This window comes from Lygodium microphyllum, chromosome 6 (assembly GCF_053477565.2).
Source record: "Lygodium microphyllum isolate KBCC chromosome 6, Lygodium_microphyllum_v1.1.10, whole genome shotgun sequence".
Classification (NCBI taxonomy): Eukaryota; Viridiplantae; Streptophyta; class Polypodiopsida; order Schizaeales; family Lygodiaceae; genus Lygodium; species Lygodium microphyllum.
In genome coordinates this window covers 22,811,201-22,835,027 of record NC_141140.1, presented here as the reverse complement: position 1 = coordinate 22,835,027, position 23,827 = coordinate 22,811,201, and the positions used below count along the sequence as shown (strand labels likewise).

The following is a 23,827-nucleotide window of genomic DNA, read 5'->3' as shown; positions in this document are numbered from 1 at the left end:
AAGCAAGCAACGATGGCATTGGGAAACATTGGAGGATAATGTGTATTTAAATTATCGTCAATTTTTTATGGGCGCGCATCTTACGCATGGCATCAATATTTTGACGCGCTTATTTATTAAAGCGCTTGATATTGATTTATTACTTTTGTATGCGCATGGACGCACAATTTAAATATTTATATTGGACATTGTATTTGGGTACCGCCTTGACTTCTTGGACGCCCAATAGCTTTAATTCTTTAATGGCACAAAAGCTAAAGCGTGCTAATTGTAAATTGGGCTATTTCTTAAGCTTGAAGATAAATAATATATAAAATGCATGCTTGGCGGAGCGCTCACACAAGGCATAGGAAGAGATTGCATCCAATTGGTCTCTTATTCATGTCGTGCAAGCTTTTTTCATTGTTTTTTGTACAAAAAGTAGAGTTTTTTTGTTCTTAGGGACCTTCTGACGCTCACTACACGCGCATATGACGTTCGATCTGTGCACCAAGAAGATAAAGATTTTTCACATTGTCTCTACTAACAAATGCATGGTGCCATCTATCGCATTTTCCTTTCATATCTCCTTACTGCGACAAAACATCCCAAAATCATAGCTAAATCAAGGACTAAGCAAAAGAAGTTATCCATGAATTGTAATCAAGTAATTGTCGAATCCAAGTGACTATCCTCAGATACAATGCATAAAACTAAAATATCAAGCTCCTGTAATAAACTAATAGTATGCCAACAATCAACTGTGAGTAACCAAGAAAAAAATACCGAAAACAACTAACATTGGAAGCTGTCACAATTGCAGAATGTCAGTAACCATGCATATAATAGGCATAGACATCATGCATATAAGAGATCTCAAGGTAAAGAAAAGAGAATTGCTAAATGCATAACCCACAAGCAAAGCTCAATATATAACCCAAAAGCATATATCACTGACAACACATTGACAAATATTAAGTGTCAAGTCCAAAGTAAGTAATCAAATTAGTCCATTGTAGGGTAACTCCATTCAGTACATATCAAGAGAGCATGGGATACCTAAGGACACTGCAGATATATGCATATGTTATGGTGGCCACGATATAAGAGTCATGGATACACTGGCTCTACTTATGCAAGACATGTAGAAAGTAGGAAGTCCACCTCTAGCTATGTCTTTACCTCTATACTCAATTTTCTATCATTTCTTTTTCCCGACCTCACTTTGTTTTATTGAAAAAAAAAGGGACAAGGAGTGGGAGGTTATTAAGGGTAAAGGTACTTGCAACATAGGTAATCTTTGCGTATTCAAAGGTATAAGTAATAACATCAAATGTTCATAGTTTTTTTTTTTAAGTCTTTTTTGCAAAAGTAAAAATAGCCAAAGGAAGGATAGCGCAAGTAAATGTGTATAAGCTCAATAATCACCCGTGTATTCATTACACTAATAGTACATGCACACCTATACACTACACATGACAAGCACCCATCACTTTTACTTCATTATTTATTCTTTTGAAACTATTGAATAAATAAAGATCTATCACATATTGTAATTGTTGGAGTTTCCACATACGATGTCTATCTCTCTTACTCCATCTGACATATTCTATTCACTCATTTTTCTTCCAATGCGTGTATTTGCTTGGATTTTCTAGTTTTAAGGAGACCCCATAGAATGGTAATCAATATCCTTACATGTAAGGCTTACCATGGAATAATCTCACCTATGTACATCTAAGGCACTCTTACATGTAGAGATGACAATTCTGCTTCTTGTTCTTTTTTCATTCTATGTTATTTTTATAAACTAATTAAGCCCTGATTTTACTATCATTATTGGTTTTGCAAGATCAAAATGATTGTGTACGTGATATTCTCTATTCTTTCGTTATTTATCTCTATATGGCAAGACCATAACCAAAACCCTTGGCTTTTGCTTATGATTATGTAATGCATATTCTTTTTTAAGTGCAACGGCAAAGGGGGATATTGAGCTTTGATATCCTATCTTCTTTGAGTAACTTATCTATACTTACATATGGGCACATCCACCTCTTTGTTTGGTCATGCTATAGCTATGGTGTATTTTACTTACATAATGTTGCATCACTTGTTTTTCTATGTCATAAACATTCTAAGAGAAAGTAACCACCAATGACCCTCTAATGCATCACCCATGAAGTTTGTCAATTTGATATAAATCAAGCCTAGCCACTCCAAAATGCATTTAAACTTGTGAAACCTATTATAACATCACTCCAAACAACATTTTTCTAAGATACCAAGCTATCTTCTACTTGTTGAATATGTTGAGAATCAAGCTCATAATCAGTATCACTGACATGATCGACCTTATCTAGACAACTATCGTCTTAACTGTCACTCTACATGTGTGTTGTAATAACTGAGTCGATCAAACTCAACTACAGTTAGTGGTATGGTCAATTAGTGGCCTAGGGTGTTTATCAATTATGTGTGATTAGACTTTAGTAAGCATTATGGAATAATGAGAAAAAGAGAACAATGAGAGTTCACGACTCTTTATTACAACTCCATATATTTGTGTCTCTGTCCCTCTTAATCTTCAACATGGTATCAGAGTCTGAAGGCTGAAGGCTTCGTAGTGGTCATTTGACATCAAGATATTAGATCTTAAAAAAACGTCATCAAAGGAGACTGTGCTTGCAGTTCCTTTTTTTGCAGAAGTTATATCTTGCTACAGAAATGGATTTTGGAGAAATGGCTCGCGATTCCTAACCGTTAACTTTCCAAAATAAAGTTTTTCAAATTCTTTCTAGATTTTGAGATATTTAGCACAGACATGTACACAATGGTTGTTTACTGCAGTAAACATCACATGGTTCTAGGGCACTCCTGGCTTTCATCCTAACAATGTATATGCCTTTATTCTCATGCATTTGAGCATGATTCTGAAGTGTTAAATGCTCATTTTTGGAGCTTATTTGCATGCTGAAAACAATGAACTGGTTACTGTCCTGAATTTGGAAACAATATACCTACAGGATTAAAGTATCAATCATACTTATTTGCTACTAACAAATGCTTGGATCATACCATTTGAGTAGTAGATGCTTTTTGGGATACTATGAGTACTGAAAGCTCAAAGTCTAGACTGAATTGTTGCTCGTTATACTGGGATATTGACTAGTTATTGTCTGCAGGAAGGATACCTAACATCTTCACTTGGCATACATGCAATCTATTTTGACCGGTTGGACATGTCTCAACTCTTGCATAGAGTGGCAATTGAATGAGATGTTTTGGGACTGTTTTGAGGACTAAATACCCTTGTTTTAGCATAGAAAATACTGTTGGTTATAGCAATGGCCTGACTGTAAACATGTGGTTCAAGTATTTGGTACTGCTACTTGCATACAGTACAAACATTGATGCTTGTCTGGTCACATATTAAATCCGCAATATATTGGGACATGTCTATGGTGGTTTGAGGATATTTTTGAGCTGAGAATACCATGATTATTGCAAAGTTTATGTTGTTGGTCATAACACGCTGCTTGTCTGTCATAAAATGTGGGAAAGTCTAGTAACTCTCAGTATCAGTTCTATGCATCTATTGATGCTTGTATGGACATAGTTTGTTGTTGCAATGTTTTGCCACTACCATAGAATGTTTTGAACTGATTTGAGCTTGGTTTATGCTCAATTGACTGTGTTTTCTTATTGCTAGAATATAGTTTACAGCAAGTTGCCAAGAAACTCTACCTAAAGAACTGCACGAAACTGGTCCTAAACTGCAAAAAATTGTTCCTGAATTGCACGAAAACTGTTTTTGAACTACAAAAAGTCAATTCCTACACTGTAGGAAAACTGTTCCTGAACTGCAGAACGTTTGTTCTTGAATTGTAGGGAGTCAAACACTTACAGATTGCATGTAGCATTGAATATCTTAATTGCAAATATGGCAAATGCTCAAGGCACTGACAATATCACTCAAATTGTGGCAGAGAAGCTCAACAACAAAAACTTCGCTTTATGAAAGTTCAAGATGCAAAACTTTTTAATTAGCAAAGGTTATTGGGATTTATGTACAGGGGCTGAAGTTGAATCCAAATTATCTGAACAAAATCCGACACATGAACAACGGAGAGCTCACCGACAATGCTCGGAAAGAGCTAATAAAGTACTGCATTGGTTTTCTTTATGCATTTCTAATGCAATGGCAACGCATATTACCAATTGCTATTTCTTGAAGGATGCTTGGGCTACACTCATGAAGAATTATGGTAATGTCACTCATGCAAGGAAGATATAGTTGAAGCAAAAGCACTTCAACAATATATCTAAGAACGGCAAGAGCATTCAAGTATACATGACGAAAATAAAGACCATAGCTGACTAGCTGGCTACTATTGAATCTCATGTTTCAAAGGAAAATATGATTGCAATGACATTGAATGTGTTAGATAAGGAATGTAAGGCATTTGATACGTCCATTTCTATGAGAACAGAACCCCCTGATTAGGATGAGTTACTTGCAATGTTGCTACATGAAGTAAAGCTTGGCTTAAATACATGTTCAAGCACATCTCAGGGCAAAGACACTATTTTTTACCCTAGTCAGCAAGCTAGAGGTGGTAGAGCTTATGGAGTTTTTCGGGGTCAAGTCTTTAGAGGCACGGGATAATCACCTAGAGACAAAGATGGCTCCTGGCAGTCGAATGAGCAGTCTAGCAGGGATAAAGACTGTTATTATTGCGGCAGATATGGGCATATTGCAAAGGATTGCCATGAAAAGCAAGCTGATATGAAGGCAAAAGGCAAGCTATATGGACATTATGCATATTCCATTGGTACTCAAGATGACTAAGGAGATAGATTGTTTGCTATGCAACATGTATCAAAGAATACACCTAAGCAAGGCAAAGATGAGAAATGGTACATAGACTCGGGAGCATCCAATCATATGATTCCTCATGCTAAATGGTTTGATAAGTTAGTAACAGGGTCTCATGGATTTGTATGTACTAGTGATGATACACAGCATGACATTTAGCATACATCTGCAATTCCATTGCTCATGCCTGATGGCAAAAAGAAGAGTCTACATGATGTACTATATGTACCTTCTATTACCTACAATTTACTGTCGATTGGACAGATGGCAGAACAAAACTACAAGTCAAATTCAACAGGGATGATTGTTTTATTGAAGAATATGGCAATGGATATAAATTGATTGCCAAAGGTAACAGAGATGGCATAATGTTTACTTTGGATGCATCTATCCCGGAATTGAAGGTAGCCATGTTTGCCCATGATAATGGAGTAGTCCGGGATGTAGAAATCTGACACAAATGCATCAATAATGTTAATGTATAGAAACTAAAGCAGAAAGAGGTTGTACTTGGCTTGCCAAAGTTCAAGCAAATACCTTGATCTTGGACATGTATGCTTTGGTTGTCAATTTGGAAAACAAGCGAGATTTTCATTCATGGCATGTCAAAAATAGTTCTCAGCCTTTGTGAAGGGAACTACAAGCTCAACCCCTAAGACCTACGGACCGCTTATTGGTCAAGCATTTCAAGCCAAGCGGCCATGGCTACCTCTCACATAACCAACGCGCCCTCCCTACCTATGGGGTGTAGGGAGCTTACATTGATGCCCGATCGAATACCCTCCTCTCCCGTGCACGTCGGTAGCTCCATGATCCTTGAGGCAAGCTCAAGCAACCTCAATCCCTCTCCAACAAGCTCCATCCTCCATAGTTGCGGGAGACAAGAGAAGAGTAGATAAGAGAAAAAGATGAAGAGAGGAGATGGGGAGCTTCTTCTCTTCGATCCCTCACTCTCACACACTCACTCCCTCACACTTACTCACTCCTTCTCTCAAGCATAAGCAAGAAGGCAAGAAGCAGAGAAGAAGAAGAAACTTTTTGCCACACACAAGAATGAGCTTCTCATTTACTTTTCAACTTTATATACATAACCCTAAATCCCTTTCGGGCGGTGATCCCCTTATCCCCTTTTTTACATGGTCGATCATTGCCTAAGCCCTTTGTACCATTGTTCTTTTATCTTCCTAGCTTCCTTCCTACCACCCAACCACCTTTATAAATTGCACGAGTGAGAGCCCGACACTTTTAAAATAAACCATGGTGCGCCTTGCGCTTTTTTACAAAAGTATAGACTCACGCTTTTTCTCGTGCGCCTTTTACCATGATTTGGGACTTTTCTGCGCTTCTTGTGTTTCCAGATTCTTCTTGGCGCGCCTTCGTCTTTTGTTTCACCTTTTGCTTGGCCTTGTCTTCCGCTTTAGATTTTCCAGCTTTTCCACCTTGTTGTTTGAGGGTTAACATTATCCCCCTTCTAGACGAGTGCCAATCCCATGGCACTCACTGTCATAAGTAGCAAGCTTGGGCATGCACTGAAGATGTGGGTGGAGGAGACATTATGGTGGGCTTTGGAGAAGTTTTAGTGGTGGTGCGGATCAAAGTGGTTAGTGGCACTTTGTTGGGTTGCTTGATTGGTGATAAGGGTGTTGAGGTTGGGGATGGGACCCGTTTTTGTTGGGAGTTGCATTCATGGGTTGAAACAGGTGTTGATGTTCAGGGGATGCTGGGGCAGGCGACGAGTCGTTGGTGGGCTTGCAGGATAATGAAGGATACGAATTCGGAGTGGAGTGCTGATGAAGAGCTAACGGTACTTCCGTCGGAATCTGCAATACCTGCAATTGAAAAGCTTTACATGTGGTCTCTCCCTGGGGTTAGTGCTAGTCTTCTTATCGTGCACAAGATGTAGTGTTGTTTGGTTTGGGAGACAAGTTGAACTCTCAACAAGCTGAGAGTATTGTCTTGCACTTGAGGACCCAAACTGTATATATATTATGGTGGTGCAGATATTATGTGAGTGCACATGCATACTTAGATATTACATAGTTAGGAGACCGCGGGCCTGGTCCCTCGTAGCAACGTGTGGAGGAAGCAAGGGTCTAGTGAGGTAGAGAAATTTATCGATGGTGAGGGAAAGTACACACGAAGGTGCATGAGACATAATTTGTGCTGTGACAACACAATGTAGCATGATTGAACTCAGCGACACCTTACTTTCGGTAGCGGATAGCTACTTGTATTGCTTGACAAGTACAGTGTACTTTCCATGGTTGCTCGTGCTTTGCATACCATGATCGATTGCAATGGTAATAAGGCGGGGTGCAGAAAGGAATCATGCAAATGGGTCAAGGTGACAGGTTTAACCATAGGCGAGACAAGCTCCTTAGGAATGCCCTGCCCTTGATGTGCCTTGAACAATTGTGAGCGGTGTGTAGAGGGCTAGGGGACTAGGGACGACGGAGCCAGCCGACCAAGGTCACTCGGCGTACCTAGTTTGAGGAACCCTAGATGTTGTACTGTGATTGTGGGTGCTTCATTTTTTTTTTTAAAGAATAACATGAGTACAACCACTGCAATACTTTGAGGCTAGCCTTTTAATTGGATTGGGAAATATCGAGATTTAAAGGCTGCAAAATTGGATATTACAACGATGATTGTGTCCTAGCCTTGTTGCTAGAGGAACATTTATTGAGATGGAGAGAGACATTGGAGATTTTGCAAAACCTCTTTGAAACGTGTGATGTTGGTACAATTGAGGTAACAGCTACCATGAGTGCCAGGTGTAGAGTTTAACCCAGAAGGAGAGAGTGGTCACTGATCATGCTTTGGGCCATGCAATGTGGACGATCAGCCAGGGTGATTTTCACCTTTGGCGGTGTGGCTTCGGCATGGCTCTTTTTGAGGTTGGTGGTCTTACGGTGACTTGGGCATTGAACACTTTCGTACAAAGACCTGTGTCGTCCTGCATCCACTTGATATTTCGTGAGAGTATATGCTAGTCACATGCATCAATTATAATGAACAGATGCAACACAAAAAGATATTACTTGATCAAAATCCTATGGTGCTAACTGCGATGCATATTATCAATGTTTGTTAAAGACTTGGCATGTATTAGTAGTAGGCAAGGGAGACTGGTACAGTTAGGAAACATGCCCCTTTAACCACTTAAGGAAAAAAAGTTATGGCAAGATGGCCTTTGTTAAGCGGTTTATACAACATGGGGGCTATTCTATTTGTATCAGGCGGGATGAGTTTGGGTGGTTGGACGACTGAGGCTGTGCTAGTGAGGAGCTCCCATCAGGCTGAGCAAGGAAGATATCGACCGGGACCCAAATGGTGTAGTCCCTGGCCGCAGTTGTTTCAAAAATGCCTTTAAACAATTCATCCAATTCCTGCTTGTTTCTAGCTGCCTTCTCCTCTTTCGAGCACCTAGTGCCTGAGCGTGTAGTGGGGGTCTACACGGCCGGTGTTGCTACACCCCGGGTGCTCCCTTGAGCCTTCGTCCCCTTGGCTTGGGGAGTATTCGGCCTGCGTCCTAGGCAGTGTCTCTTGGGGCCTCTTTTCGGCACATACCTCTTTAGAGTAGGCACATAGCGTTCTGATGGAAGCGCTAGTGCCTTATGCTCCCTCCGACAACGGAGAGCTTCCTTGTAGGCCAGCTGCGTTGTGTGCTCCATGACGACTACTGTGGGATCAGTTGGAATAGTAAGAAGCAACCGACCGTTGCTTTATCTAGTACAGAGGCAGAATATAGGGATACAGCCTTAGCGGCATGTGAAGAAGTTTAGCTTGTGAAACTACTGCATGACTTGGTTATACAATTGCACAGCGAAGTCACATTGCATTGTGACAATCTCAGTAGTGTGATGCTAGCTAGCAACCCCGTCTATCATGCTAGATCCGAACACATAGAAGTTCATTACCATTTTATCAGGGAGATGGTACTTGCTGGAAAGATTGATCTACTCCATGTGAAGACAAAAGACCAGGTAGCAAATATCTTTACCAAATCACTTGGTAAAGAGAAGTTTATGCATTTCAAGAAGCTACTTGGAGTACATCAATTAGCTTGAGCTTGAGGGGGAGTATTGAGAATCAAGCTCGTGATTAGTATCACCAACATGACCGACCTTATCTAGACAGCTATTGTCTTAGCTGTCACTCTACATGTGTGTTATAATAATTGAGTTTGTCAGACTTGACTACAATTAGTGATACTATCAATTAGTGACCTAGTGTGTTTATCAGTTATGTGTGATTAGACTTTAGTAAGCATTATGGAATAATGGGAAAAAGAGAACAATGAGAGTTCACAACTCTCTGTTACAACTCCATGTCTTTGTCTCTCTCTCCCTCTGAATCTTCAACAGAATATAGTCACAAAGGCTTCCTCAATACATTTATTAAGCCAATACAAGTCACGATGATAGCCATGAGAAGAGGAAAGATTGTCTAGTTTTTACTTTTTTTCGCTTACGAAAATCCTTATGTTAATGGAGACATTACAGACTTATAGAAGACCAACCGTTCCACAAAGTTATCTATTAACCACCACAGAGTTTTACGTAGTGACGACTGTATCAATGCAATTGCCCCCACTAACGTTCCGGTTAGGCGTCCCCCTACATAGCCTGAACAAGTCGAGAGGAGGCAAGCACAATGTTCTTATTAAGTGGGTGGGCAAGCATGTGCAAGTTCATAACTACCCCCGACCGAGAATTTTCTAAGACTACCCTCCATCCACTCCTCTTAAACGTCACAAAATCCTTCACCTGGCAATCGTTGTGAAGCAAACACTCTAACTAAATCAACGTACTATTCTTGATGCAGCTGCAAGACCCACAATAAGCACAATGTCTATCTAACAGGATTGAGGGTGAACTTTCCCTCGTTTGACATAAAGAATTTCTAAGACACAAACAACACCTTTTATAACAGCTTTAGAAGTTAAATGTATAGCAACAGGTACCTACACTAGATTTGTATTTTTTGTTTTATGTGATTAGAATATATCCAAATATTAGATCTCCAAAAGATAATAAATTATCCAAGGGCTATACAAAAGGCCATGGTTCAAAGACTTACATCAGGCCCGTAAGGACTTCCTGGACACATTTCCTTTGTGCAGCTGCCAATGCACCAAACCTGCTATTACATCCTCCCAAAAACCTTGTCCCTCTTTGTCCTTGCTGCAAAAAGATGGAGGACCTGTCTCATCTCTTTCAGGCATGCCCAAAAGCGAAAGACCGTGTGGTCTGAATTGAAGAAACTTACTCTAGATTGTTACTTTCTTCCTCAAGTAAATAATGGCAACTACTCATGCCTCTTGCTTGAGCAAGCATTCTGATCAATTGCAATTCTCTACAGGAAAATATCCAAAACCACCATCGATCTGTGAGTAATAAAATTGCCCATTCCTCCCACCATAGCTACAAGGCCAAGATATTTTGGCTTTAACCACTTCATTAATGCATACCCTATTTGCAAGTTGCAACAGACGAATGCTGCAGTATAGGGGGTGCCATCTGATGGCCCTCTTACCCGGGTAAAGCATCACAATCATCCTCAAATTCCTACTTGTTTGCCTTATCAATGGACCTCCATAAAAATTCCATTTATGAAGACTTCTAGTCCAAATATCATCAGGGCACATGGTCCTCTAATTTCTATTCGCTCTCAAGCATTAGCTTCCAAGCACTTCACTGCCACACTTCACCTTTCTGCTTTACAATCCCATATCCAATGAGTGATCTGCCTGAGTTGAACGAAGAAAAGACAATCAATAAGGCACTTAGCAATCTGCAGGATTCTGCAACTTGTTGCTCTTTTATACCTTTTGACATAAACTATCCAAATGTACAGCAGTCTCAAGAGTTACAAGGACATCTTTGTTCCACTATCTAAAACGTCAATGCAAGGTGTCACTCATGCTCTAGGTTGGAAGTCCATAAGAAGATGGCCCAAAAATAATGAGTTGATTTTGCTTTTTTTCAGTGCTAGAGCAAGCAGGCATGCTATAACCGCTTGATCCAAGTGAATGAATTGCTTCATTGGCCAGCTCGGGCTCAAAACATGCTATTCTTTGGTCCCTCTCTTTTTCAATGTGCCAATCTGCTACATCTTTTCAGGCTCTTCAGGACAGACCCCCCCCCCCCCACAAGCCTGGTCAGGTCAGTTATCGCAAGAGTTGATTGTTGTCCAAATTGTTCTGCACATCAGCGGTCTGAGGAGATTTCATCCTGCAGGTACACAAATGTTCAGAAATTGCACAAGGTGCTCTTGGATGATCAGACATACCATTTGGCGAGGTGCAAGATAATAAGGAAAAACCAGGCCTGAATGTAAGCTACACTCTACCCCCTCCACCACCACCTCTTCCTCTTTCACCCTCCATAGGGGAAGTTCCACATCAGCATCTTGGTATCTTGAAGGTGGGGACAACTACCTCTTACTTTCTTAACAGACTCAATATGCTTGTTCCAGCTCTATCAGCATCTTGATTTTCAGCTTCATTGAATTTAGATATCATACTTGAAATCAATTTCTTGCAAAACTTGGAAACAGCAGACCTTTTAGGCAAAATTTTGCTTCTAGCTGCCCATGTAAAAACCTCGGAACAATTGTCAAGCATTGAATAATATCATCACAAAACCTCGGTACAATTGCCCAGCATTGAATAATATCATCACAAGATGGTCAACCCCTAAAAGCACATTCTGGTTATGTCGTAAAGATGAGGGTGTTCAAGCAATGCACCAGGCAGCAATTTCAATTTCCCAGAACACACTTTCTGATCGTATCATAAGCTACTTTTCCATGCCTTAATGGAGGACTTCCCATCTTCAGATCAAACATTAAACAACTGTAGTACCTACAACAAAAAGCTATGGCTTTTCTAACCCTGACCACAGGCCAAACATCCAGATCTTCTGGATTAATGATGGAATTTCTGTCCTCAATCAAACATTAAGCTCCCATACCAACTATAACAAAAGAATACAGCTTTTCTAACCCTGAGCACAGGTCAGACACACAGATCTTGTGGACCCAGTAATACCCCATGGGAAGGAGACTATCCAAGAATAAACTGAACCTTAAAGCTTGAACATGTTTTTTGCAGCATGGTGCATCGAAGGGCTGCATGAATCTCTTTGTTTCCAGTTTGTAGCATGCAGTGTCTCACCTAACAAGGAGAGCATTTGACAGAAATAAGGGTGCGCCCTTGAGTAAACCCTATCAATTATTGAAACCTCTCCAGATGCTCTTGATGTCTCCTAGCATTTCAGAAGACAAAATTTCACCAAGCGTCTACAGGAACGCAAGATGCTGACATCAATTATGAGGTTGTTTGCTTGCTTACATGTAGAATCCACCATGGTGGAAGAAACCACCAGCCAGGAAAAGCCACATTTGCTTCATCTGTTTGCTTAAGCTGCAGCTACAGCCTCTGCTACAAGGTCATCCACAGCCGCAGACCCAGCAGGTAAACGCTCCATTGTACCAGCTGTGCGACGAGTGACCCAAAGCATATCAATCCACTCTTACTTTTCAATCTGAAGTGCTTATCCAATTAATAACCAGGAAAAAAAAAGGAACTGTTAATAAATAGATGTGAACCTGAAGTCATAAGTGCCAGATCCCGTAGTTCATGTGCATTTCCATTTGTGAGCATGTAAAGAGCCCTTCTTGCCCTTTTGCCAAACTTTGCCTTAGGCCTATATTGCCTGTACATTTTTTAAAAAAACAGTCCAGTAATAAGCAACAAGAAAGAACACAACCAAGAAACCTATATTGGTGACGTGGTTGACTTGCTGAATACCATCCTAAAAACCAAATTGTTAACTGAAACAGGTAAGTTGTAAACTGCAAAAAGCCCCTTTCAAGAAACAGAAATGTTAATTAACAGTCATCTCTAACCCTAGCAAAGCTTAAACAAGGCCACCTATGTATGCTTCCTGACTTCCCTACTCATAGAATCCGCAGAAGTTTGAGAAACTTCAGTAAAATTTAAGGACTACCACGGGTTAGTGTGAATTTTGGAGATGTTCAAGTTTGACGTCGCCATGTCCCTCAAATCAAATGGTCAAACTGGATTTTTCATCAAGTTAAATCATAAGGAAAACCTGGATGTCACTTAATTTTTAAAAATCAGGTATTCACTTCTGAAATCTACAAGCATGTCTACAACCAATGGCCTGCCGCAAGGGGTTCACTAAATATAAATCTTCTATATCATGTACGTTGAAGGCCTATTTAAAAATACCCTTACCTCTAAATTTTTTCTAAATAAAAACACACCCCTTTTTATTCAATCTATAAGTAATCCCTTTATATGGCACCCTTCTATATGTTAAAAATGTGAAAAAATGGTATTTAAAAAATATCTTCTTTTGAATCTATGAGTGACCCCCCCCCCCCCCCCCCCCCCGAGCAATCTACACCCTGTCCCTCCCCCAAAGAAAATACTACTTTGAGAATAGATTTAAAAACAAGAAAAAACTGAAAAACTTGTGAGCAGACTTCCTTTCAGTGCTTTCTATCTGCTGCCCACAGTAGTGCAAGGGCAAAGATAAGATCTTGTCCAAAACACAATGTTTCTGTGAGACACACTAACCAAAGCAAGGCATTCTCGAGAGGAGTCATTCAACACATTACTTGCTTTATCAGTAAGAGAGGAGTCATGACTCATTCCTTATATGAAGTAATGCAAATCAGCCAAGCAAGTATGGGATCAACTTGGTACTAGTCATTAGAAAGCAACTCCATAAGCAACTTGAAGATCTTCACATAGAAGGAGATAATTTTGATTCTTAGTCAACAAGTATTAAGGAATTGAATAGTTTTCCCTATCTTATCAAGGCTTTGCTACCGCATTAAAGTTAGTGATTATGTGAAACCATATCGACTATACCTTGAACCAACTTGTTTCTCTCTTATTGCAGGAAAAAGTGAAGTTGTGAGAATTGCAATGACATGATGACATCAAAGCAAGCCTTTTCCATGCAACACAAAAGGAAAGGAAAATCCCAAGCTAAATCCAAGTCTAGCAGCCAAAAAGCAACCACTACACATGCTGGTCATGATTCCTCATCCTCTCATTGTGCTCCAAAATCAGCCCATTCTCATGCTGATCACTCTTCAACCCATTCCACAATAGGTACTCATTCAAAGAACAAGAGCTATTCCAAAGAGGTTGTATGAGGGATTGGAGGGATTGATTCACCTCATCTTGGAAGGTAGTGGAGACAAATCAAATATCACTCACTAGAAACTGATGACTTTGCTTGAAATTGTGTATAAGGTCCTTGCTAAAGCAACCAATCTCAAATTATCTCTTCACATGCCAAAGAGCGTCCAACCTACCTGCATAGGTTTTATTCAGGAGCATGTTATCTTGGACAATATTTTCACTTTCTAGAAATCCACAACTCTTGCACACTTTAGGAGATTGACCTCATTGTGTTACCTCTGGACTTCAAGAAGGCTTATGACAAAGTTGATTAGGAGTTCTTGCACAGCACCGTACTGAGGACAGGATTCCCACAGCATTGGTTCAAAAGTGTAGCAGCCCTTTATTCCTTTGCTCATAGCTAGGTTCTCATTACTCATTCCGAAAGTAACAAATACAAAATTCAAGATAAGGCTGCCTCCAAGCACCTCTGCTTTTCCTATTTGTAGCACATGCCATGAGCTCTGTAGGAACAAATCTACAAGTATCTATAGCATTAAGCTGCCATTCAAGAGTTTAAGAGCTCTTGGATGTAGAGTTTGCAAATGACAAAACTATCAACATGGATGGAGATAATGAGAATTTTAAGGTTCTGTAGATGCTATAGAGACAACCTACAAAGCCTCATGACATCTTATCCATTGGCATAAATCTTGGATTTTGGGTTTGTGACACTCGCTAGCAAGATTGGAGACCACAAGAAGTCACTTGTGTTCACATAGTAGATTGTAAGCATGAAACACAAACAATATGAACAAAGCTAAGCAAGTAAGTGCATTTGATTCTCTCCAAATCCAAACATATTTGGCAAATGTTCGTAGCTCTTCATTAAAGAGATCTTCCAAGAACATTGCTCTTTGGAGAGGATTATGTGTGATTCTAGTTCTTAGTTTACCATCGGGTTTGGAAAGGCTTTGTTCAATGGCGTTGGCACGTTGCATGATGTCAAAGTTCGACCCACAAATTGATGGGCAAACAAGGAATTCTAATCGTAGCATGCTTACTATACTTCAATGCTACTTTCAAGATCATCAAAGTATGTGGAAGGAATATTTACCATTTAATCAGGCTCGCAATAAATGATATATTTCACACTTCTATCAAGCAAACACCATTTGAGAATATATAGGGGCAATTGTTAAGGAAAACCTTACTACATCTAGTATTGCTATTGTATTCAATTTTAATTTGATGCATAATCTAGTACTGCAAATATACATCACAAAAGCAAATATCCATATCCAAAGACATGTCTTTGTGTCCTCAATAAGCAATTAATTGAAAGGATTCTAGAAGTTGAACATGAAAGCTTCTCATTTGATCCAATGCTACAAGATGAAAATAAAAAAGAAGCAGATATAGTTTGCTCAACAACATAATCCATGCCAGCCAATGACGCTGCTAAAAGTGGGAAGAAGAGTCCTTTCATGCAATCACACACACACATCACCCTAGTACAACACCCTTTCAAACTACCCCATTCACATGGAGGTAAAAAATAAGTGCCAATTCATAAGCTCAAGCCACATAGGATGCACTAGTGCCACACAAGGTCCACAGAACCGACCAAGTCCCATTCCAACTGAGCACAAAGTGTAGGTGATGATCTTGGAACCAATCTTCCTTCTCATATATGGTGGTAAATAACCTAATTAGGCATTAATTCTAACAAGCATAAAATTCACATAAACTGAAATACAAACATTACCAACCAATCTTGGACAATGGACACCCTGTTGACCCCAAAAACTTTTGTCCCGTGTGGTATTTCTTTAACTTGTATTGCCATGGGATGAAATACACTCAGATTTGGCTCCAATCTCCTTCATTGTCAACTGTTTCTTCTTGTCAAAAATGAGCAACAAGACTTCTTATCAGTTTGCCCCTCCTTTCACCTAGGGATTGTGACCTTCAATTGACCCTTGTCTAGTCAAATCTAACCCCAAATCCAATTGGGATGGTTTCTTGAAATCTCTACCAATTCCTTGAATTCCACTTGCTGATTTCAAGTATTAAACCTTCAATTTTCTAATACATAACTCGAGGTAGTTGCTAGACCCTAATTTCTGTTGTAAATTAATTTACAGCAGTGAATGTTCTGTCGTCCAACTTCTATGACTAAGATCTTCTGTAAATGGCTGAGAAAGAAAAGCTGAGGGAATAACTATAGACACGAGAGAGAGAGAGAGAGAGAGAGAGAGCACTAAGGAGAGAGAAATTTATACTTTTGTAATATTTCCACGCAATAAAAGTTAGTTGGTTAGTTCGAAAGTTAGTTAGTCGATTAATAAGCTAGTAAGATTACTAACTAAAGACTAACTAAGGTAAAAACAAACTAACATTAATAATTAATTATTTTTATTTTATATTTTAAAATAAACCGAGAGTTATAATCCAACATTTTTCTCGGATTGACAAGGATCATAGCCACCTTTCACGGAAGTTACAACGTGAATGAGACTTATGAGCCATATTAATCACTAGTATTAATGTGTATAGTTTGGATGGTCCAAAAATATTGGATTTTTGGGAAAAAAAAACTAGTATATTTTAGATATTATCCAAAAAAGATAGAGCTGAAAGTCATTTAAAAGAAAAGACAAGTGATGTCTTAGTTAATTTTGAAGATTTTATAAAAAGAATAAAATTAAAAAAAAAGTGACTGACGAAATCGCGCGCTGCGATCGCAGTCTACAAGCAATAGACAGCACTTTGAACAGAGAAAAGAAAAAGAAGTGAATTGAGAGCTTTCTAATCAAGTATCTTGGGGTTTTACCCCCCTTTTGGAGCGAATGCAACCATCAAATTTATGATCTGAACATCAGATCACTGAGTCTTCCAAGAGCCCCTCTACTCTTGTCCTCAACCTTATCCCCTCCTCTCTAATTCATTATAAATATGAGGTATGGGGAGGCACAAGGGAGCATAAGAAGACCCCGAGAGGCTGCGAGAGAGAAGTAGACAAAAGAATACCCCTCCAAGAGATTGTAAGAGAGAGCTTGAGAGAGAGGAGAGAGAAAGAGAGAGAGAGGGGGAGAGAGAGAGAGAGAGAGAGAGAGAGAGAGAGAGAGAGGAGTTACCTCGAGAGGCTCCACAATTCTCTCTATCTCGATCCTCGACTTAGTCATCTACACTCTCCTATCTCAAATCCATTCCGCCTTCTTAATATCTTGAGTCTACTTATGGATGGTGGCCTCCAAGCGAAGAATGTCGCATGCGGATGGCAATCCTACAATCGGCAACGAAGCTTTGGGTAAAGGCATCACTGTCAATCCAACTGCAGTTCTGGTCGTAAGTAATGTATTTTCTAAATTGTTAGATGCTTGCTTTGATTCTCACATGAGATATATTAGGCCCATGCTTTGACATACGAGAATAGATCCTGGGAAGAGATAAACCTCTCCTCACATATTCAGAAGATGGAGTTTGCAAAGTGCATGTATCAAGGGAAGTTAATTGCACTAGTTGCGTATGGCTTATTCGTTGATAGGGCAATCAATCAAGGGTTATGAATAGCATAATCGTAAAAAGAATAACATTAAGAATTGTGCATGCAAGTATTAAGTAAATTTTGCATAGTATCGCTCTTCGACCCCAAGGGGGAGAGCAAATATGCGATGGAATTATTATTGCGTCCATTCTTGTATTGTTTGGGAAAAATACAATTAGTTTGTTGGATTGATTGAACAACATCCTAAATGCTTTTTACAATCAACTGATTGTTGTACTGTGATTTGGATAAATATTCCAAGTGCTTATGTTTGATGGCAAAAGTATGGCAAGGGTCAATAATAACAAATAGCCATGGGGAATAAAGGAATGTTTTCCTAGAAGATGATATTAGAGCTAATTGCCTTGATTATGCTTAATTCTTAATTGGATTAATTAAGGAAGGATATTTTGCACGCGTGGATCATCTCCAAGATCACACCGCGGATTACCCCGAGAGGGCACTGCTCGATTCATAGGCCGATGGTCGAGTGGTGAAAGGCCAACCACGGAAATGGCATCTCACTTCTAGACCGCTTGTGGGTCAGGTGGAGCTTTGGACACCCCTTGCTTGTCCAGAATGGAGTTGAAAATCCCCGTGAACCCAACGTCTAGGGCGTTGGGAGATCCTATTCTAGATAGAGGATGGAAATTTTGGTGCCATATGATTTGTACCAGGTACTTCTGTTGGACAAAAGGGATACATAATTCTTTTGTATGGGCAGGAGACAAAGATTAACTTGAAGATAAATTAAGGAACTTGTTTGTCAAAAGGTCTGCTTGCTTTGTTTTCGTGTCTGTGCTGTAAATTACGCGAACAAACCCTATTCCCTAAAAGGCTAAATTAATGAAGCTGATTTTAAATGTCACACATAAATGTGGTAGGACCTAATTAAAAAACTAAAGCTATCAAGGGAAGCAAGTGGACGGAATCCCCAACGGATCCGTCCTACGACTGGATGGTCCTAGAGAACTGGGAGGCTTCTCACAAGGTTTTACCAACAATGACCTTAGGTATTGTTAAGTTAGAATCCGATTTATGCCGTTTTTGGGGACCGGAATGGAACTATGCCCTACGGGCAGAGAGGTTAAGCGGCGCATCCCTCTCATTTCCCATTCTCTTTGAACCAAGTGCGGTATGGATCTGCTTCGGATTGGATATCTCTACGTAAAGTAGGATGTCCAAAAACCAATGCTAGGATGCTGTAAAGAGACTTTGTCTACTAGGAACCCAAATTTCAGGTCAATCCTAGTGGGTAGCCGTGGACGTTCTGTTGCGAGGCAGACTCGGAAAAAGCTAGGCGACCAACCCCGAAACATTCCATGGGAGTGCCGGGTGACGACGCCTAGAATCGTTTCTCGATGGAATGCTAAAACGTGCTTGGACAACCGATTAGCGGGCGCGTTACAAATCTTTTTCGCAAGGAAGTGCTCAAGTCTGCTGCTGCCATGCTGAAAATAGCTAAATGACTGCATCCCACCATCAACAAGAGTCCCACATGCAATTGTCAGCCCCTATGGGGCCTAGGACTATTGTTGCCAGATGGCATATAGGGGCTATCAACTGCCTCCAATGGCCTCCTAATCAGTTGGCAACAGCTCTCTAACAATCTCTGATGGCTGTGGGCCAATGACCAATGGTCGAAAAACTGCAACTACAGCTCTCTCTTCTCCTCTACCAACCTCCACAATGCTGGAATGAGGCCAACCAGCCTCCAACAACCTTTGTCTCGCTTGGATTGCAAGTTTTGCCAAGTGGTAGCCTTCTAATTAGATTTTCCAGTCATTTAATTAATTTCAAAATTAATAATTCTGAAAATTGATTTCAACCTTTGTAGCTACAGCTCTCTCTCCTCCTCTCCTAACCTCCACAATGTTAGAACGAGGCTCAACCAGCCTCCAACAACCTTTCTCTCACTTGGATTGCAAGTTTTGTTAAGTGGTAGCCTTCTATTAATTTTCAAAATTAATTTCAACATTTTGTACCCATCCAAAGTCAAATTGGCCGAGCCATTTTGACTCCAAAGTGACCCTATACATTCATTGACCCTTGAACTAGCATTGATTAATTAGTTAATGCCTAGGTCCTAGTGTCACCACTAACACTTATTGGTTATATAAATGCCCTAGGCCAAAACTGACGCCAAGCACCACCTACTAACCTATCCAATGATAACTTATTGCAACCTTTGGCTTTGACACTCACTGATATCTTGGGGTGCTTGACCCATCCTTGTAACTTACCTTTCACATCGCATCTACAAATATCATTAATGCCTAAGCCAAAATGCCAAGCATGGCATTAAAGTTTCATGTCTTTAAAATTGAGGAGAGGAGCAACTTTTAAAGAAACTTGAACCTCAAAATCTTCTATCCAAATAGCTACTTACTCTCTCAAGTGGTAAGTTTGCCCCTCCCCTTACTTTTTTTGAAACATAGAAGGAAACAGAATCTATTCTACATGGTCACTCAATTGAGAAGCGTTTCATTCGTCCATATTTTGAATGGTAGATCCATCTCAGTAAGAAACATTTTGAAATAATACTCTTCAATGACCAGGTCTAAGATTAGGTTCTAAAATGAGCCATCTCCATCCACCAAGCAAAGTCCACGAGCTTTTCTAGGCCTCGTTCCAAATATTTTGGTCAAAGCAAGTTTAATTTATCTGTCAGAAACTAATCTCGTTCCTAAAATATATGGCATGATCTGTTTCTTTCTTCCTCGCTTCCTACGCAAAATCTCGTTTCAATATGTTATACCCCTTCCCTTATGAACCTCGAGAAGTTTGCGCCCACGCCCATCACACAATCATGTCAACCAAGGGAGTTGAATTTACAACCTCCAAGAGTAAAAACTAAAGGGTAGGAAGCCACGGGAAAAAGACAAGGCTCCCTCCATAGTGTTGACCCTTGCCTTGGTAATCCAACTTGGGCATCTTTTTGTGGTCACCTTTTCCATTGTGTTTGGTTTGCTTGCATATAAATTACTTTTTTCCTTCCTTCAACTTCCAAGCCTTGTCACAAGCAACTACCTTCTTGTAAGAGCATCCGCCACTATTTCTTGACTTCACCTTCTCAATGTCCTTGTCTTTCTCTATCCGGCATTCCTCCATTTCTATCACTTCTTTTATGTGACATCTGTCTCCATGGCCTGCTCAAAGATAGTTGGTTGTAGAGCCTCCACAACATCCATTGACATAGCATTAGAGAAGCTATCCACAAATTAGGAAATGATATCATTAGAGAGAGAGAGAGAGAGAGAGAAAACATGAGTATAATTTTGATGAAGCCAATCCAAGAACTATATACATCCAACTACTTCTATTGAAAGTATTCCCATTCTTATTCCTTTCCTTTGTGGGAACAAGGAATCCTTAAAGTGAAGTATTGAAGAATAACCTATGAAGAAACGGTAGGTCTTGCGGTGAGAAACACATTGTGTGTATGACAAATGTTGAGACGTAGAACTCAGAAACACAGAAAATGAATGAAATGATGAATCATATATAATGATGATACAATACAGCCTCAAGGTTCCATGTCTCTTGGACCGGTACTGATGTGAGCAGAGTTGAGTTAATGATACCAATCAGAGATTCAAGATCACCATACGGCCCTAGCTGATCAGGTGGCAGCATGGATAAGCATGCCCTCTGGAGTGCAGTCCTCGAAGCAAGGGAATGTTGGAATAAACACTAGATGATGATGGACAATAGTAGAGATAGTGAAATGCAAACCTCAAGCTGTTGGCGATGATGAAGATGATTGCTCAACATGAAGACGAATATAGCCTGACAACCGGCTCAGTTCAAGAAGGCTAACGGGTCGGATGCTGATGAAGATGACCTCTAGCATGCAAGGGATGATTCCTGAATGAAGCAGCTGTTCAGCCACTAACCTCTAAATTAGTCTCCTTAAAATAGCCCCATACAGCAAATAATGAAAATTTATCAAAAAGAAATGGCTTATGTTTGATAGTAGGACAAATGCACCCCCAATCCTCTGTAAATAGGAGTCTTGTGTTTGTGCATCCCTATTTGCTCATTCCAGCCAGCTATCCATCAGTCCTCTTATCACTCACTGCTGTCTACACCTCTAGCCAGAGGACACCTCAGTTCATGGAGCTTCCTGGGCACTACTATCCACAGCCCCTAGATAGCCAGTCAACATGATTTGCAGCCATTCTACACCTGTGTTCAGTCTACATCTATCACCCCACTTGTCTTGGACAATATTCAGCTGCTGTGCACCATCTGCTGCCTGGCAACCTGTTCCTGCACTCAGATCTGCTGTGTTTACACCTGTCCCTGGCCGGCATCTGCCCACCTCCTGCAGCTGTCGCCTACATCAGAGGACCTGTGTTTTGATGCTGGAGCATCAACATAAAGAAATTTGACCTCATAGAAAAGTGAGCTCTTTATGAAGGACCATCACTTCCATGCATCTTGCCTTCATTCAAAACATGAGCTCTTCATATAAAGCCACCATGGTAAAGAAGGAACCTTCCAACTGTTTTGAAGAACAAGAAACAAACTTTCAAAAAACCTCCAAGCTCTACCTTCCCAATAAACCTTTCATGCTATAATAAGGGAATTGAGCCTGCTCGCCCCAAAAATCCTCCATGTATACTTGGAAAGAATTACGCGTACTGATATATGTCAGAGAGTACACAGAAGCTAACTGTTCAGCTTACACAAGCAATCACTACAGTCTGTAAACTTTCTTTGTTTTCTACCATGCAAGCAGCAAGAACAATCGCTAACAAAAATGCTTCCATGGATCTGGCATAAACACAATCTACAATAGTCACAAGACCAAGGATACCAACAAACAAAGAATCCCACGTGCATTGGACAAGACAAATAAAGCTGTTTGAACTCTCCCGATAGAAAGCAATCATACAACTTCTGTAGCAATTGCAGAAGAAATAAAATGTGAATTAACATATCCACATGGAAGTACACACAAATAGGCAAGCACACAAAGCAGATATTGTTACAAACAGTACCTTATGTAATGCTTAAGCATGATGCTTGCCTCCAAAAAATCATATCTATTCAAAAACACCTTTGCTTCCATTGGAATTCCAGGTAGTTGTTTGGGTAATTTTCCGACACTTGTCGAATGTGAAAATGCCCCTACCATATAAGGGCCATATGTCATGTCACGAAAAGCATTCACCTGTTGAAAGACCAACCTAAGAAGTGATTTGGGGTTGACCAAAGCCAAAAAAGGTGCACACACTGCATTAATCTTTTGGTCAAATCACAATGTATATTAGATGAAAAAACTAATGCATCAACAATCTTATAAGCGTACCATTGCTAGTTCCCTTGCATGGATTGGCCTCCGGCCAAATTCATTATAGGCTTCATGATATGCACTGAAAGTAAACCAGCTGTTGAACTGCATCATAAAAATGCAATGAATTTTATCAAACCTCACTTATCCTAGCTTAGCAGCATCAGCAAGTAACTTAAACATCCTTTTAAGCAAAGAATCTCCCTACCTCATCAATAGCAATAAGAACTGGAACCTCCTCCACCAGAGAAAGCTCCTTTCGAAGTCGCACTACAACCCCAACTGCTGCCTGTGAAGACTCTATTCCAAGTTGGATAAGGTTTTTTAAGGTAAACCCTTCACGCACAGCAACCTGTTGAGGACCTGAGACGCGGCCAATTCCAGCACCTTCACCTAAGGGTATAGGATCATGTACACGACATGGGATCAATTCAAGAATGTCACTATGGCTCTTCAAAAGATCCTGCAGAAAACACCCAAACAACATTAAAGAATACATATGGTATACAAACAGTACATGCTCTCTTACTCCTCTGTGCCCATCCCCCTAGCCAGCCCATCCTTATCACTTGGAACAAGCACAATACAAGCATGCTTTCACTTATTGCAAGTATTCTGGTAAGATTTCTTCACAGTATCCTCACATAAAAAACCCATCGTCATGTATGTGCATGGCAAACTGCCTAGTTTTTGCATCCACAGTACTTTTATGGGTCTGCCTACTGCCATTACCAGCTGTCATTTTTCTCTTCCCACTTTGGGATTCATTTCAACTTTAGGGAAATTTCAGATTCATTTCAGCTTGGCTTATTGATTTTCCTGATATTTGGAGAAATTCTATCTTTAAAAACTACCGCAAATATGAAGTTTCCCAAACTCTGAATTTGCTGATGTGATCATGCTCCTTCAAGCACATGAATTGATATTCGGGGAATTTCTATCTTTGAATACTAC

General features: G+C 40.1%; 1 protein-coding gene across 4 annotated transcripts in view; it reads right to left on the bottom strand.

The window, feature by feature from the left end:
* Positions 1-550: 550 nt before the first annotated feature.
* LOC148034375 (mitochondrial 28S ribosomal protein S29-like protein) overlaps positions 551-23,827 on the bottom strand; it is a 95,777-nt gene continuing 72,500 nt past the window's right edge. The window contains exons 4-9 of one of the 4 annotated variants that reach the window (XR_015691066.1): positions 23,082-23,336; positions 22,892-22,978; positions 22,581-22,753; positions 12,473-12,579; positions 12,216-12,359; positions 551-572 (exon numbers count right to left, since the gene is read on the bottom strand). Coding sequence is in view for 1 of the 4 variants with exons in the window: in XM_087679322.1 (XP_087535448.1) it covers positions 12,283-12,359; positions 12,473-12,579; positions 22,581-22,753; positions 22,892-22,978; positions 23,082-23,336 (699 nt within the window). In the remaining 3 variants the exon portion in view is untranslated. Of the gene's footprint in view, positions 573-11,918; positions 12,360-12,472; positions 12,580-22,580; positions 22,754-22,891; positions 22,979-23,081; positions 23,337-23,827 lie in introns of those variants that run through there. The other 3 variants (XR_015691064.1, XR_015691065.1, XM_087679322.1) reach the window with 3 other exon arrangements.